The sequence below is a fragment of the Mesoplodon bidens genome (genome assembly GCF_964165515.1).
Source record: "Mesoplodon bidens genome assembly, chromosome: 8".
In the NCBI taxonomy this organism is placed as follows: Eukaryota; Metazoa; Chordata; class Mammalia; order Artiodactyla; family Ziphiidae; genus Mesoplodon; species Mesoplodon bidens.
The window spans coordinates 26,760,575-26,772,854 of record NC_138165.1 but is presented as its reverse complement, the minus strand read 5'-3'; the positions used below and the strand labels follow the sequence as shown (position 1 = coordinate 26,772,854).

The window sequence follows — 12,280 nt, the reverse complement described above, 5'->3', positions numbered from 1 at the left end:
CCCGCGTTAATCGCTCCATAAACACTTGTGGAATGAATGAAGGAAGCCTGCATTTGCACGTGGGCCTCGGTCGGCGAGCGCCCAGGGCTCCGGGCCATTAGCGCCGGCGCATCACCAGCACTTGTCTTTACTAACAGGTAGTAAACGCCTTTCCGGCTCTGCGCCGAATGGCAACCACAATTCAAGTGTTTCTCTCTAGGAGGACACCCGAGCTGGGGCTGCCCGGCCCTCAGCTCTACTCCGGGTCTCCCCGCCGCGGCTTCCGGGCCAGGTGCGGGGCGGCAGGGAGGGGCAGCGCCGCCCCGCGCCGCCCCGCACCGCAGCCGGGCCGGCCGGGAAGGTACCGGCGGCGGGCGTGCGAGGAGGGGCCAGGGGGTGGGGAGGGCCGGGGCGGGGCCGGCGTCCTCGTCACTTGATAAAACGCCTGCGAGTCTCCAGAGAACAACGGGCTCATTCAGTGGTCAGGAGCTGCCCGCGAGGGGGAGCGGCCAGGCGGAGAGCGCGACTCGTCCCGGGGGTGGGGCCGGGCGAGGCGGCGAGAGGAGACCGAGGTGGCCGCGGCGGCAGCGGCGCGGCAGCCTCGAACCCAGCCCGGAGCGAAGGGCGGCCGCGCAGCTTCCCGCTCCCCTCCCGGTGCGCCGGCCCATGGCGGCCGCGGGGCGGCTGTGGCTGCTCTACCTGTCGGCGGGGCTCTTGCCGCGGCTCGGCGCCGCTTTCAACTTGGACACGCGCGAGGACAATGTGATCGAGAAAACCGGGGACTCCGGGAGCCTCTTCGGCTTCTCGCTGGCCATGCACTGGCAGCTGCAGCCCGAGGACAAGCGGCTGTGAGTTCCCCTATTCTGTCCACCCCATCGGGGCGCCGGCCCGCGAGCGAACCGGGGCGAGGGCGCGCCGCGTTCCCGCCGGCCGGCCCTGCCCCGCCCGGGACTCCGCCGGCCCCCGGGGGAAGCGGGGCCCGACGCCCCGCGCGCTCGCCTCCGGCCCCGCCCGGCGCCGCGCCTCCCCCCATTCAGCCCCGGAAGGAGGAGAACCCGGGGGCCGACCCCTGCGGACCGCGGCCCCGGTGCCAGGCGGGGCTGTCCTCGGCCCCGGGAGAGTTTACTTTTTTTTTTTTTTTTCCAAACAAAGTGCTTTCCGGCGGTCCTTCCCTCTGGGCGTGTTTGCTGGGAACCCGGCAGGTGGCATGCTTTGCTGAGCTTCACGTGTGTGCTAGGCGGGGGTGACGTGGGGCGGAGGGTCGCTGTACGCTGCGGTGAGGTGACTGGGAGGGACGTTCAGGGAGATCCAGGCCTTTCCCAAACTCACAGAGAGCACTGTGGCCCCCCGCAGACTCGCGCGCCCCGCAGAAGTTGGAAAGCCACCTTTTATCACGTCCTGCGAGGCTTTCCGCGAAGGGCGGGTGCTCTAGTAGGAGAGACTTTTACATGCCTTTCCCCTTTTCAAAAAGATGGAACTAACCACGCACCTGTTCGCAGGCTAGATCAGCTGAGAAAACAAGACCCTCTTAGTGGTGTGGCCGACCCGTCGCCCAAGCCCCAAAGCGTCCGGCGCCACCCGAGACCCTCTGGGCCCCTGCACTGGGCAGGCCCTGCCGAGGGGTGAAAGCAAAATGTCCGATCTGGGCTGGTGCTTTGCAAACAAGGTTTGGAAGTGACAACCCCGCACCATGGCAGAGCGGTGCTCTTCCCTGGAGAAAGTGGAGACCGGCACTCTTAGCCTCTCCTTTTCTTTGGAGACAGTGTCTGGTTCCCACATGATCAAACTCTTTAGGCTGGAGAGGGTATTTGGGAGCTTAGTCGCCATAATCGCTGTGGGCTACATTCTTGATCTGTGCTACCGAAAAATAAACTCACAAAAGGTCCCCCCTCCCCCCAGGCCTTTAGTTGAACTGAGGTCCTTCCAGGACCAACAGAGCGAAGAAAGCAAAGTGCAGCTACAGGAAAGAGCACTTTGTGTTTATGAGAGGGGAATGGGATTTTAGGGCTTGGAGGAAACCTCTTGATTTCAGCAATTGAGAACTTTGGAATTGGTGAATGTTGCGGGTCCCTGAATCTTAAAGTCAGATTCTTCTGGTAACACCTGCTAGTGAAGCAAAGAAATTAGTTGGGGTGGTCTGCAGGCCTGGCCTGCTGCTTATACTCTGCTTTCTCTCAGTAGAAATAATTGTTATGCTGTACATTTGAAATGGAAGGTGGTTTCTGGTAACTCAGTGAAGGGATGACATTTAGTGTCTCTGAATACTTGAGCATGTAGATGTGCATCTACCCATATGGAGAATGAACTTGTTAGTGCAGAAATGATCCAGGGCCCGCAGAGGGAATACATTCTCCTTAGCATTCTCTGCGCCAGATGCCTACTGAAGCTGGTGGTTTCCTTGAAATACTTGTTCAAGCAAAGATTGTGAAGGGGAAGTACTGGGGCAAAAAAGTGTCTTGGGGGTGGAGATTTGCAAAACGTGACTTCAGCCAGGATCTCTGTTGTCACTGTGGTTAGCCGCATGCTTGCTAAAACTTGTTCTCTCTGGTGGGCTTCTGTATTAGAGCTGCTGCAAGTAAGAAGCAGCCTGTGTTTGGGGTCTGATGCCTTCTAGAAATGCTCTTCTTAGGGACTGAAGGAGAGGAGCGGCCCACTCTAAGGGGGCTGTACCTTTCCTTAGAGCTCAGAGTGTGGCAGTAACCACACTCTAGGGGGCTGTGGTTTATGTCAAATGCTGCTCCCCGCCCCCCCACGCCCCTCCCCCTGCGCCCCCCCCCCCCAATCGCTTCTTTTGGTAAAGTATTCCAGCAGCACTGGCCGGACCAGGAGAACCAGCACACACAGGCCATATCCACATCAGTTGTAACCTTTGTCAGTAAAGGATGTGTGTGTAAATAACAGCCGGTGAGGCTGAGACCTTACAACTTCTGGGCCAGCTTCCTAAACTGTGTACTTGATGGAAAAGCTCAGTGGGAGTATTTCAGGGAACTGGTGAGAGAGACCTGAGCTCAAAATTCCTTCTCGGCGTTTAGCAGCTGTTACTTTGAGCCTTAGTGTCTTTATCTGTAAAACGGAGATATTACTGCTTGATAGGGTTGTCATGAGGATTAAGAGATAACATGCAAAGTGCCTGATTCCTGCCTGGCATGGGTATTTGCTGACTACACGGTGATGCATTTAGAAGCAGTAACTGAATTCCTACTGTGTGCCCTGCCACAGGTGTTAAGCATCCTGTGATTCTCACTCTGCCAAAGAGTAAAGTCGAAGGTTATTGTAGGCTGGGTAATTTAAACTTAGTCACATTTATGAAACCCATTTTCAAAGCAATTTAACTTTAATCAAACATCTTAGACTTATAACAAAAGTTAATTTCTTGAACAGGGGACTTTATTGAGGCAGGAGAAGTAAAATTTCAAAGATGTGTGGGCATAGCAGATGAATGCAGCATTATGGGAACAAACCATAGATTTTTGTGGGTTAAACTTTCTACGATGCCATTTAAATATTTAATAACATCTTAAACTCTACTTAACATCTTATAGCAGAATAATATTGTATCTGAGAGCCTTAAAACATGCTGGGTGTTCCTAAAACTTTGGGGACTGTAAAACTGAAATAGAGACTGTAAAACTTTCCTCGGCTGTGTATTAAAGAAGTTTCAGACTCCGAAAGGTTATTAGATGGTTGGTTGAGTTACTGAGGTCTGAGGACCTTGGACTCTTTCATTTCTCTTAGGTAGTTAAGGTTGAGTCACCCTGCCTAGGTAGAAAGTAGGGGGTGGTATCTGTGGGTATGTCCATCCTGTGAATCATCCCTCTTAGCTCTTCTGGGAAGAGATGGATCTGTGTATGACTGCAGGGCAGAATCTGGAAGGAAGAGATAAGTGATATCCTCAGGGAGCAATCCTGGGTCTAATCCAATTGCCATTTTCTTATTTTGGGGAACTTTCTGATCACTGCTGTCTTCCTAAGGCTCTCCAGGCCCACTTTCACTTCTGTTCTGACTCTTTAACATTTGCTCTTGGTTTTTCTCAGACTTGTGATGCTCCCGCTCTTAAAATCGTGTTTACTGAACTAGAGATCATCTAGCCCAACTAGCTCCCTTTATAGATGAAGAAACTGAAGCTGAAAGTTAGGAAATGTCTGAAGTCTCATGAGTGCTTAAGCAGAATCTTAACAAAATCTGGATTTGAACTTGGTATTTCTGACTCATGCTCATTTCACCTCTAAAAGGAAAAGTCAGAAGTGTCTTTCAGACCTGGAGAAATTGGCCAGCATCTGAATTTTGGAAATGTGCTATGTGAGGTTGATTTATTAAATTGCTCCCCATGTGGGTCAGGCTGTCTATTTAAATATCTGTGCCTGGACTCTCTTCCTATTGACCCTTATTCCAGCTGGCCTTGGATCAGCTTCCGGGTCCTTCTTTGCCTGTCACTCCTTCCCCTTCTGAAAAAGCCCAGTGAGGGGTGACTGGAGCCAGCTCAGGATCAGAACTGTGTCCAGGATGTGTACTTAAGTACTTGCTTCCTTGCATTCATTCAGAGTGCCATGTGGCCCAGGGCCATCGTCCAGGGACTGTCTCGGTCACCTTGAGTCCTCAGAGTCAAGAAAGAGCCAAAATGGTCAGGGAGACTTGGAGGAGATCTTAGGACTCTGCAAGAAAGCAGAAATGGACAAGTTTAATTTGAACACAGGCTGGTGTGAGCCCATCCAAGTAATGACTTAGGGTCAAAAAAGAAAAGTATTTTTGTGGTATGAATAATACGTCGGGAAAGTCAGGTGAAATCCTCATGTAATAAAGTTTTACACTATTGTAAAGAAGCAAGTACTGTGTTCTTAGTTGTATAATTTTCTATTTTAGCATAACAGTAATATCAAGATTTAATTTAAGCTTTGTAACCAAATAGTACTGGAACTATGGTGCCTGGTTCCCCTAAGAACCTTGACTTAACATATTGCTATGGACAGAGTGGCAGGTGAATTATCTGGCACTTTCAAGATAGAAAGTGGAGACATAATAGAAAATACTATCCTTTGCTTAAGTGACAGGGTCAGTTTTACCTGGAACCCTGGTTGCTTCCGAGTCAGCCCACCTTGAAGAACATAATCATGTTGTAAGAACCAGTTTAAATGTCTCCATGAAAGCCTTTTGAGCCCAACCCATACTACAGCACTTCTTCTTCCTTTGAAGGTCCGTATCCCTTCGTATCATGTTCTGATGGTTTTATGTTTAACGGTTATCTGCCATTTTCAGAGGATGATCTAATCTCCCCCAGCTGGATTATAGGTTATGTGAGGGCAGGGGTCTCAACGTTCATTTCTTTGCCTGATAGCAGGTAGCATATGCCTTGCAAGTACAATGGAGTCATATCATACACTCAATTTAACTTGTGAAATCAATTTTTCCAGCTCAGGGTAGAGACGGAGAAATCCCTTTATTTAGCCCCCTGTCCTTCCCTGCTCACCGTAGGCATTGGTCTCTGCTGCCCCCAGGGAAAGAGAAGCTATGGTGGTAACGCAAAGATTCCACAAGACCTTAATTCTTGGTTTTTGAGTTTTCAGGGGCCCAGGTCCCAGCTGAGGGATTTTTATGAGTGATTTTTTTTTTTCATGGGTGATTTTTTTTTTTTTTTTTTTTTTTTGCGGTACGCCGGCCTCTCACTGTTGTGGCCTCTCCCGTTGCGGAGCACAGGCTCCGGACGCGCAGGCTCAGCGGCCATGGCTCACGGGCCCAGCCGCTCCGCGGCATGTGGGATCTTCCCGGACCGGGGCACGAACCCGTGTCCCCTGCATCGGCAGGCGGACTCTCAACCACTGCGCCACCAGGGAAGCCCCGTGGGTGATTTTTAATTACACTTGACTTTTGCCTTAAAGGCAGGCTTTAGAACTTAACCCCAGAAATACAGGCTGACCTGCACTGCAGTGCGTACTCAGGATCTGCTGGTTGTTAAAACGAGACTAGATAGAGAAGGATGGCCATAGCTTAAGATCCTGGAAGCTACCTGACAAGGGTGTGGAGGGCAGATGGAAGTAAGAATGTGAGGGCACTTGTGAATTGATGGCTAAAGCTTTACTTATTCATGGTTAGTAAGGGAATCTTGGATACATGTAACTCTTAAGTGCAATGGTGAGGAAGCTGCTGACCCCCTCCAGTGGGAGCTGTAGAATGGTGAACCGAGTGGATCACGTGTCTCAACCGAGAGCTAATGGCCTTTTGGAAGGGTGGTCAAGGTTGAGCCCTGCAGTAAAGGGCCCTGGGAGCTTTACTGCTCATCTTACCCTTGTGTTTTTGGGTACAAGTTTAGAATCAAATAACTATATTTGCAAGGAACCTTAGGGGTTCTCAAATCTGGCTGGTCATCAAGGTAACTTGGGGAATCTCTTTATAAAAAATATAATTCTAGACTCAGTTCAGATCTATTGTACTAGTTTCCATAGATGTGATCTAAGAATCTGTTCATAAAGTTTTCTAAGATTGAGCTAGATGAGCTTTCCTTTTTCACACAGAAGGCAAAAATAGCGTAGTGGATAAGAGCAGACTCTAGAGCTAGAGTCTAGATCCCAACTAGAGTCTAGAGCTAGATGGGATCAAATCCTGCTCTGCCATTTACTAGTTGTGACAGTGTGCAGGATACCTATAATTCTGCTCCGCATTCCAGCGTGTAGGGGTTTTCCACATACACCGCCAAGCCATTCTCAGATACTAGTCAACTCAATTCTGACACTCTGTACCTGGAGGTGGCATCAGATCCCACAGATTAAGGGTTCAGTCCTGCAAGACTGCCTCTCCCCCACTTCAGATGCCCATGTCAAGTCCAGGTTGTCACCTGTGCTGACGGACTGGCTATAAATTGGAGGTTCCCATGACCCCCTTCTTGGGTTTGATTAATTTGTTAGAGTGGCTCTCAGAACTCAGAGAAACATTTTATTTACTAGATTACCAGATTATTGTAAAAAGATATAACTCAAGAACAGCCAGGTGGAAGAGGTGCATAGGGCAACGTATGGGGAAAGTAGAGTTTCTGTGCTCTCTCCTAGCGTGCGCCTCTCCCCAAATCTCCACCTGGTCACCAACCCCGAAGTTCTCCAGACTCCATCCTTTTGGGGTTTTATGGAGGCTTCGATACATAGGCACAGTTGATTAAATCATTAGCCATTGCTGATTGAACTCAACCTCCAGCCCTTCTTCCCTCCCCAGAGGTCGAGGTCGGGAAGGTGGGGCTGAAAGTTCCAACCCTCTAATCAAGTGCCCGGTTCTCCTGGCAACCAGCCCCCCTCCCAGGTGCAGTCCCTTGGCCATCTCATTAACATAACAAAAGACATCTTTGTCGCTCTCCTCACTTAGGAAATTCCAAGGGTTTTAGGAGCTCTGTGGCAGGAACAGTGGAAGGAAAACCAAATATATTATTATAAATCACAATACGTCATCTCTCTGGGTCTCTTTCCTCAGCTGTAAAGTGAGGATAATTGCACCTTAGACTAGTCCTGACTCAGAGTAATAAGCATTTTGTGTGTGTGTGTTAAATAAATGTGGAAACCAAGGCTGTGAGAGGTGAAGTGGCCATGACATGTTGGGCAAGTTGGTTCGCAGTCCACCTCTTCCATGCTTCCCGGCCTGTGCAGTGTGTGCTTTCTCCTTTGGGGTTTGAGTTGGGTAATGTTCAAGTGTCCATCCTCCCTTCGCATCCATTCTACAGCTACATGTTTGGAAAGTACACCTCAGAAGAACCACGCCTTGTGTCCTTTTGGTAGCTGCCACGCGGTAGATAAAACACCAGCAGGGTTTCAGTAAGCAGAGGAGATGAACGGGCAGACTGGTGCGGGGATGATGAAGTTCTGGACGGCAGGGACTTCGGGCCTGGGTACCCACGGAGGGTGGATTGTGCAGTTACAGGGTGGAGTGATTCATACTGTCTGGTTTCCAGATCTTCTCAGACCTCTGTGACTTTGAAAGTCTCAGCTCCCCCCTTATTCCTGGTAGGCTGGGTAATGTGCACTCCAGCCAGGGCAGGGCTGATGACGATTTGTTTTTCTTAGTCCTTTGGCATTAATGTGTGGTAGGAAGGAGCTTGTGCAAAGCTGGATCTGATTTGTTGATGATGAAGCTGCCTAAAGTTGAAAGATGCACGGACAAAGTGTGAAGGTCACGTTCTAGCGGATTTTAGTTTGGCTGTTAAACTGGTGTTTAGAACTGCATACAGAGATCTCTTGGAACTCAGTTGAGGCTAATTGTGAATTAGTTGTGAACTGGGACAGGTCAATTGGCTCTTCACCAGTGTAGGTCCTTACTAGCCTAGTAACAGGGTAGAATGATCACCATCTAAACCACTGCTGTCTGGCTTTTCCGTTTCGATAAACAGGGCAAGACCATTCTAAATCAGTTCACCTGATCCGTGGTTGGTGTGTTTGCAGAGTGACGCCTTCATAGGCCACGGTGTAGCAGCCCACCTTCCCCACACGGCCACAGTACTGGATTCCAGCGTTGGATATTCCTGTCCCTTCATCTAATCCCAAGTCGGCAAAAAGACTTTAGAAAACTTCAAGTCTCGAAAACCAATTAAATGGTAGAGATGACTGTTCCGAATTAAATTAGGAGGAATGGGGAAAGTGCCACAAACGAAAGTGCAGGAGGCAAAGACAGGTGACATGGAGCCCTGGTTGTCTGCTCGCGTGTTTATTTGCCAACCAGCTGGGTATGTTTTACATGTCATACAATCCGAAGATTACTTTTTTTGAAAAGCCATTTCAGATATAAGAAAAACCTTTTAGAGAAATTGGCTATATACGTAGCCAATGGGAGTATAGAAATAAAAATAAACTTTGGTATACTATGCAAGGGGCACATTGGTTAGTGATACGAAGAATAAACAAAGCACAGGGTAATGCCTATTTACCTGTGGTGTGTGCTTGCTTTGCTCGGTGTTATCAGTGTTGCTGCAGTTTCTTCATTTTGAAAAGGACATTCATTTGTACTGAAGTTATTTTAATCGTGTGTGTGTGTGTGTGTGTGAGTGTGTGTGTGTGTGTGAGAGAGAGAGAGAGAGAGAGGGAGGGAGGGAGGGATACACATGATAATAAATTGTTTCAGACCCAGAGCGTAGGATGTCACTGAACTGTAGGTCTCCTGAGCCAGTTAACCTTTTGTCTTTGCAGAACCAGAGTCCTTGTCTTCAGGGTTTACTGCCATTGATCAAGTGGTCAGTCTTCTGTGGTCCCGATAAAGCAACATGATATAAAGTTAACTAGAGGATCCCATTAGAGTGAGCATAGTGTAGGTGTGGAATGGTCGCTCCTTGGTGTGAATGGCCCATTCGGTAGCACTGCGAGTTTGAAGTTCTGTACTCCCTCTCTTTGCTGAGGAGAGTAAAAAAATCTTTCCTGGGTCCCCTTCCCACTGATACCTCCGGTCAGGTGATGGCTGACCCCCCTCCTCCTGGCAGTGTAGTTTCATCTGTCCCTTGAGAACAAAGGTATTTTGAAGTAGTGAAATGGAAATGTTTAGAATTCTACAAGGCTCTGGAGAGATTGGAGATAGGTAGGAAAAGATATTTAAAATACCTGGAGTGAATGTGAGGTTGTTGAAAAACTATTGATTGGGCATATGGAATTCACCTTTGCTGGGACACAAATAAACCTAAGAGTTTTTAAAGAAGGAAAAGCTTAAAGAGGTTTAGATGTGCTCAAGTGGATATGCAGACACGATTCTAGGAAAATGGCTTTGCCACTGAGGCCTCATGGCTGCTAGTGAGAGTAGGCCCACGGGCCAACTTAGGACAATACTCAGAAAAAGTTGAGATCTGGCTTTCAGATCTGCGTGATGAAGAGTCTCTGCACGAACCCACAAGTGTAAAAGGAGATGGCCCTGGACTCTGTTGGGCCTTCTAGAGGATCAAGCATAGGGTCCTGGGGAAGATCGAAGGAGAGATCTGAATTAGATGGTCCAGACCTTAAGGGAAGACTTTGGGGGCCAGCTGGAGAAGTGTTTTAATGCACAGCACGTGGTAAAGTCTTTTCACATTCCATATCAGACCAGCCAGTTTAGAAAGAAAAGTACTTTCTAAGCCGTGTATTCAGAAAGGGCCCAAGGCTGCTACAGAGATGAACTGAGAAAGGGTGTGGGAGTGTGGAGAAGCGTCCTGGGGACCCTCAGAGGATGATCCCCTCAACTTAGCCACACCACCAACCAGAAGCCAACAGAGAAGGTTTTTCACTACATAGGATAAGGAATTGGTCTTTTGTAAGCTCGTTTATTTCTATGTATGTGCATATGTGTTGTATATTTCAACCTAAAATATATAGGGATTTTTATCCTTACTTGAACATGAGGACCAAGTAAAAACTTGGAGGGGAGTATGCTGTGGACTAGCTAGAAAAACCATAACCAGCTTCTTTTTCCCATATAAAAGTTGCTAATAAATACTCAGGCACCGTTCTAGGGCTAGAGATACAGCAGCAAACAAAATAGATAAAATTCCTACTTAGGTTCTGATGGAAGAGACAAAATAAATAGGGGTATTATGTTAGATGGTAATAGTGATACAGGGGAAAATGAAGTGGAGAGAGGGACCAAAGAGTGGGAGTGGGGTAGGGAGTGATTGGCCATCGGGCAGGGAAGACTTCACTGAGAAGGTGCAAGCCATGTCAATACTGGGGGGGAAGGTATCCCTGGTGGTGAGAACAGCAAGTGCAAAGGCCCTGAGGCAGAAGCATGCCTAGCATGTTCAGGAACAGCAAGGAAGCCTATAGTCTCCTTGGAGCCAAATTGTGTAGAGCCTTATAGGTCTTTGAAAGACTGGTTTTTACTCTCGAATGAGATGGAGAGCCTTTGGAGGATTCTGAGAAGAGTATGACATATTCTGACTTAGATTTTAAATGGATTTCTCTAGCTGCTACATTACTGAGAATAGACTCAAGTATATAGATGTAGTGATCTTAATGAGGAGGGTCCTTTTAATAATAGGTAAGAGATGATAGTGGATAGTAGCAGTGACGATAGTGAGAAGTGGTTGGATTCTGGATATATTTTGAAAGTACAGTCAACAGGATTTCCTATGGACTAGACATAAGAGAGAGAAAAGCTGGAAGAGAAAACCATTGTCATTCAATGGTTTAGGGTGGACTATAGAAGAAATGGATTTAGGGTGAAGAGCAGGAGTTTAATTTTGGAGATCCTAGGCTTGAGATGTCTAGACATGAAGTGGAGTTGTCGAAAAGGCAGTCGAAGAATATGAGTCTGAAGTTTAGGTGGAAAGGTTTGGATTGGAGATACAAATAGTAGAGCCCCGGGCTTCTAGGTTGTATTTAGAATGGTGGGCTGAATGAATGCGTTCACCAAGGAAGTGAAGATAGAGACTAAGGACACAGTTGCAAGGCACTCTCCACGTAGAGGTTAGGGAGATGGGGGGACCAGCACTAGGCACGGAGAGGGATGGCCAGTAAGATGGGGAGCTAGGTGATGTGCTATCCTGGAAGCCACATGATGCAGGTGTTTCAGAGAGGGAGTGATCAATCAGTTGTGTCAGATGACGCTGAGAATTGATCCCTGGCCTAGCAGTATGGAGGCTATTGGTGACCTTATCAGAAGCCTTGTGGAGTGGAGTGGGAGCAATGCCTGGTGGGAGTGGGTTGGTGAGAGACTAGAAGAGGAATTGGAGGCAAAGAATAGGGACTCTGGGCTTCCCTGGTGGCACAGTGGTTACGAATCCACCTGCCAATGCAGGGGACACGAGTTCGAGCCCTGGTCTGGGAAGATCCCACATGCCGCGGAGCAACTAAGCCTGTGCGCCACAACTACTGAGGCTGCGCTCTAGAGCCCGCCAGCCACAACGACTGAGCCCACATGCCACAACTACTGAAGCCCATGCGCCTAGAGCCCATGCTCCACAACAAGAGAAGCCACCGCAATGAGAAGCCCGTGCACCACAACAGAGCAGCCCCTGCTCACCACAACTAGAGAAAGCCCGCGTGCAGCAATGAAGACCCAACGCAGCCGAAAATAAATAAATTAAATAAATAAATTTAAAAAGAATAGGGACTCTGAGTTTTGCTGAAGAGGGGAGCGGAGCAAGAGCTGGAGAGGAAACTGGGGTCAAGAGGGAATCTTATTTTTTTTTAAGAGGGGAGGAAGTGACACTGAGCTGGTCTGCTGATGAGGATAATTCAGTAGAAAGGGAAAAGTGAAGGCAGCAGTGGGGAGAATGGCCGGTGTAATGTCTGTGAGTAGGTGAGAGGGGGATACACCAGTGGAGAAGTTAGCCTGGTTACTGGAGCACAGGTAGCTCATCACACCACAGAATAAAGGG

At 48.6% G+C, this 12,280-nt stretch overlaps 1 protein-coding gene across 2 annotated transcripts in view; it reads left to right on the top strand.

Moving 5' to 3' along the window:
• The first annotated feature begins 439 nt into the window (after positions 1 to 439).
• ITGA6 (integrin subunit alpha 6) overlaps positions 440 to 12,280 on the top strand; it is a 77,069-nt gene continuing 65,228 nt past the window's right edge. For both annotated transcript variants that reach the window (XM_081242409.1, XM_081242408.1), the window contains exon 1: positions 440 to 827. In XM_081242409.1, coding sequence (XP_081098535.1) covers positions 646 to 827 — 182 coding nt within the window. In that variant the 5' untranslated portion in view covers positions 440 to 645. The remainder of the gene's footprint in view (positions 828 to 12,280) is intronic.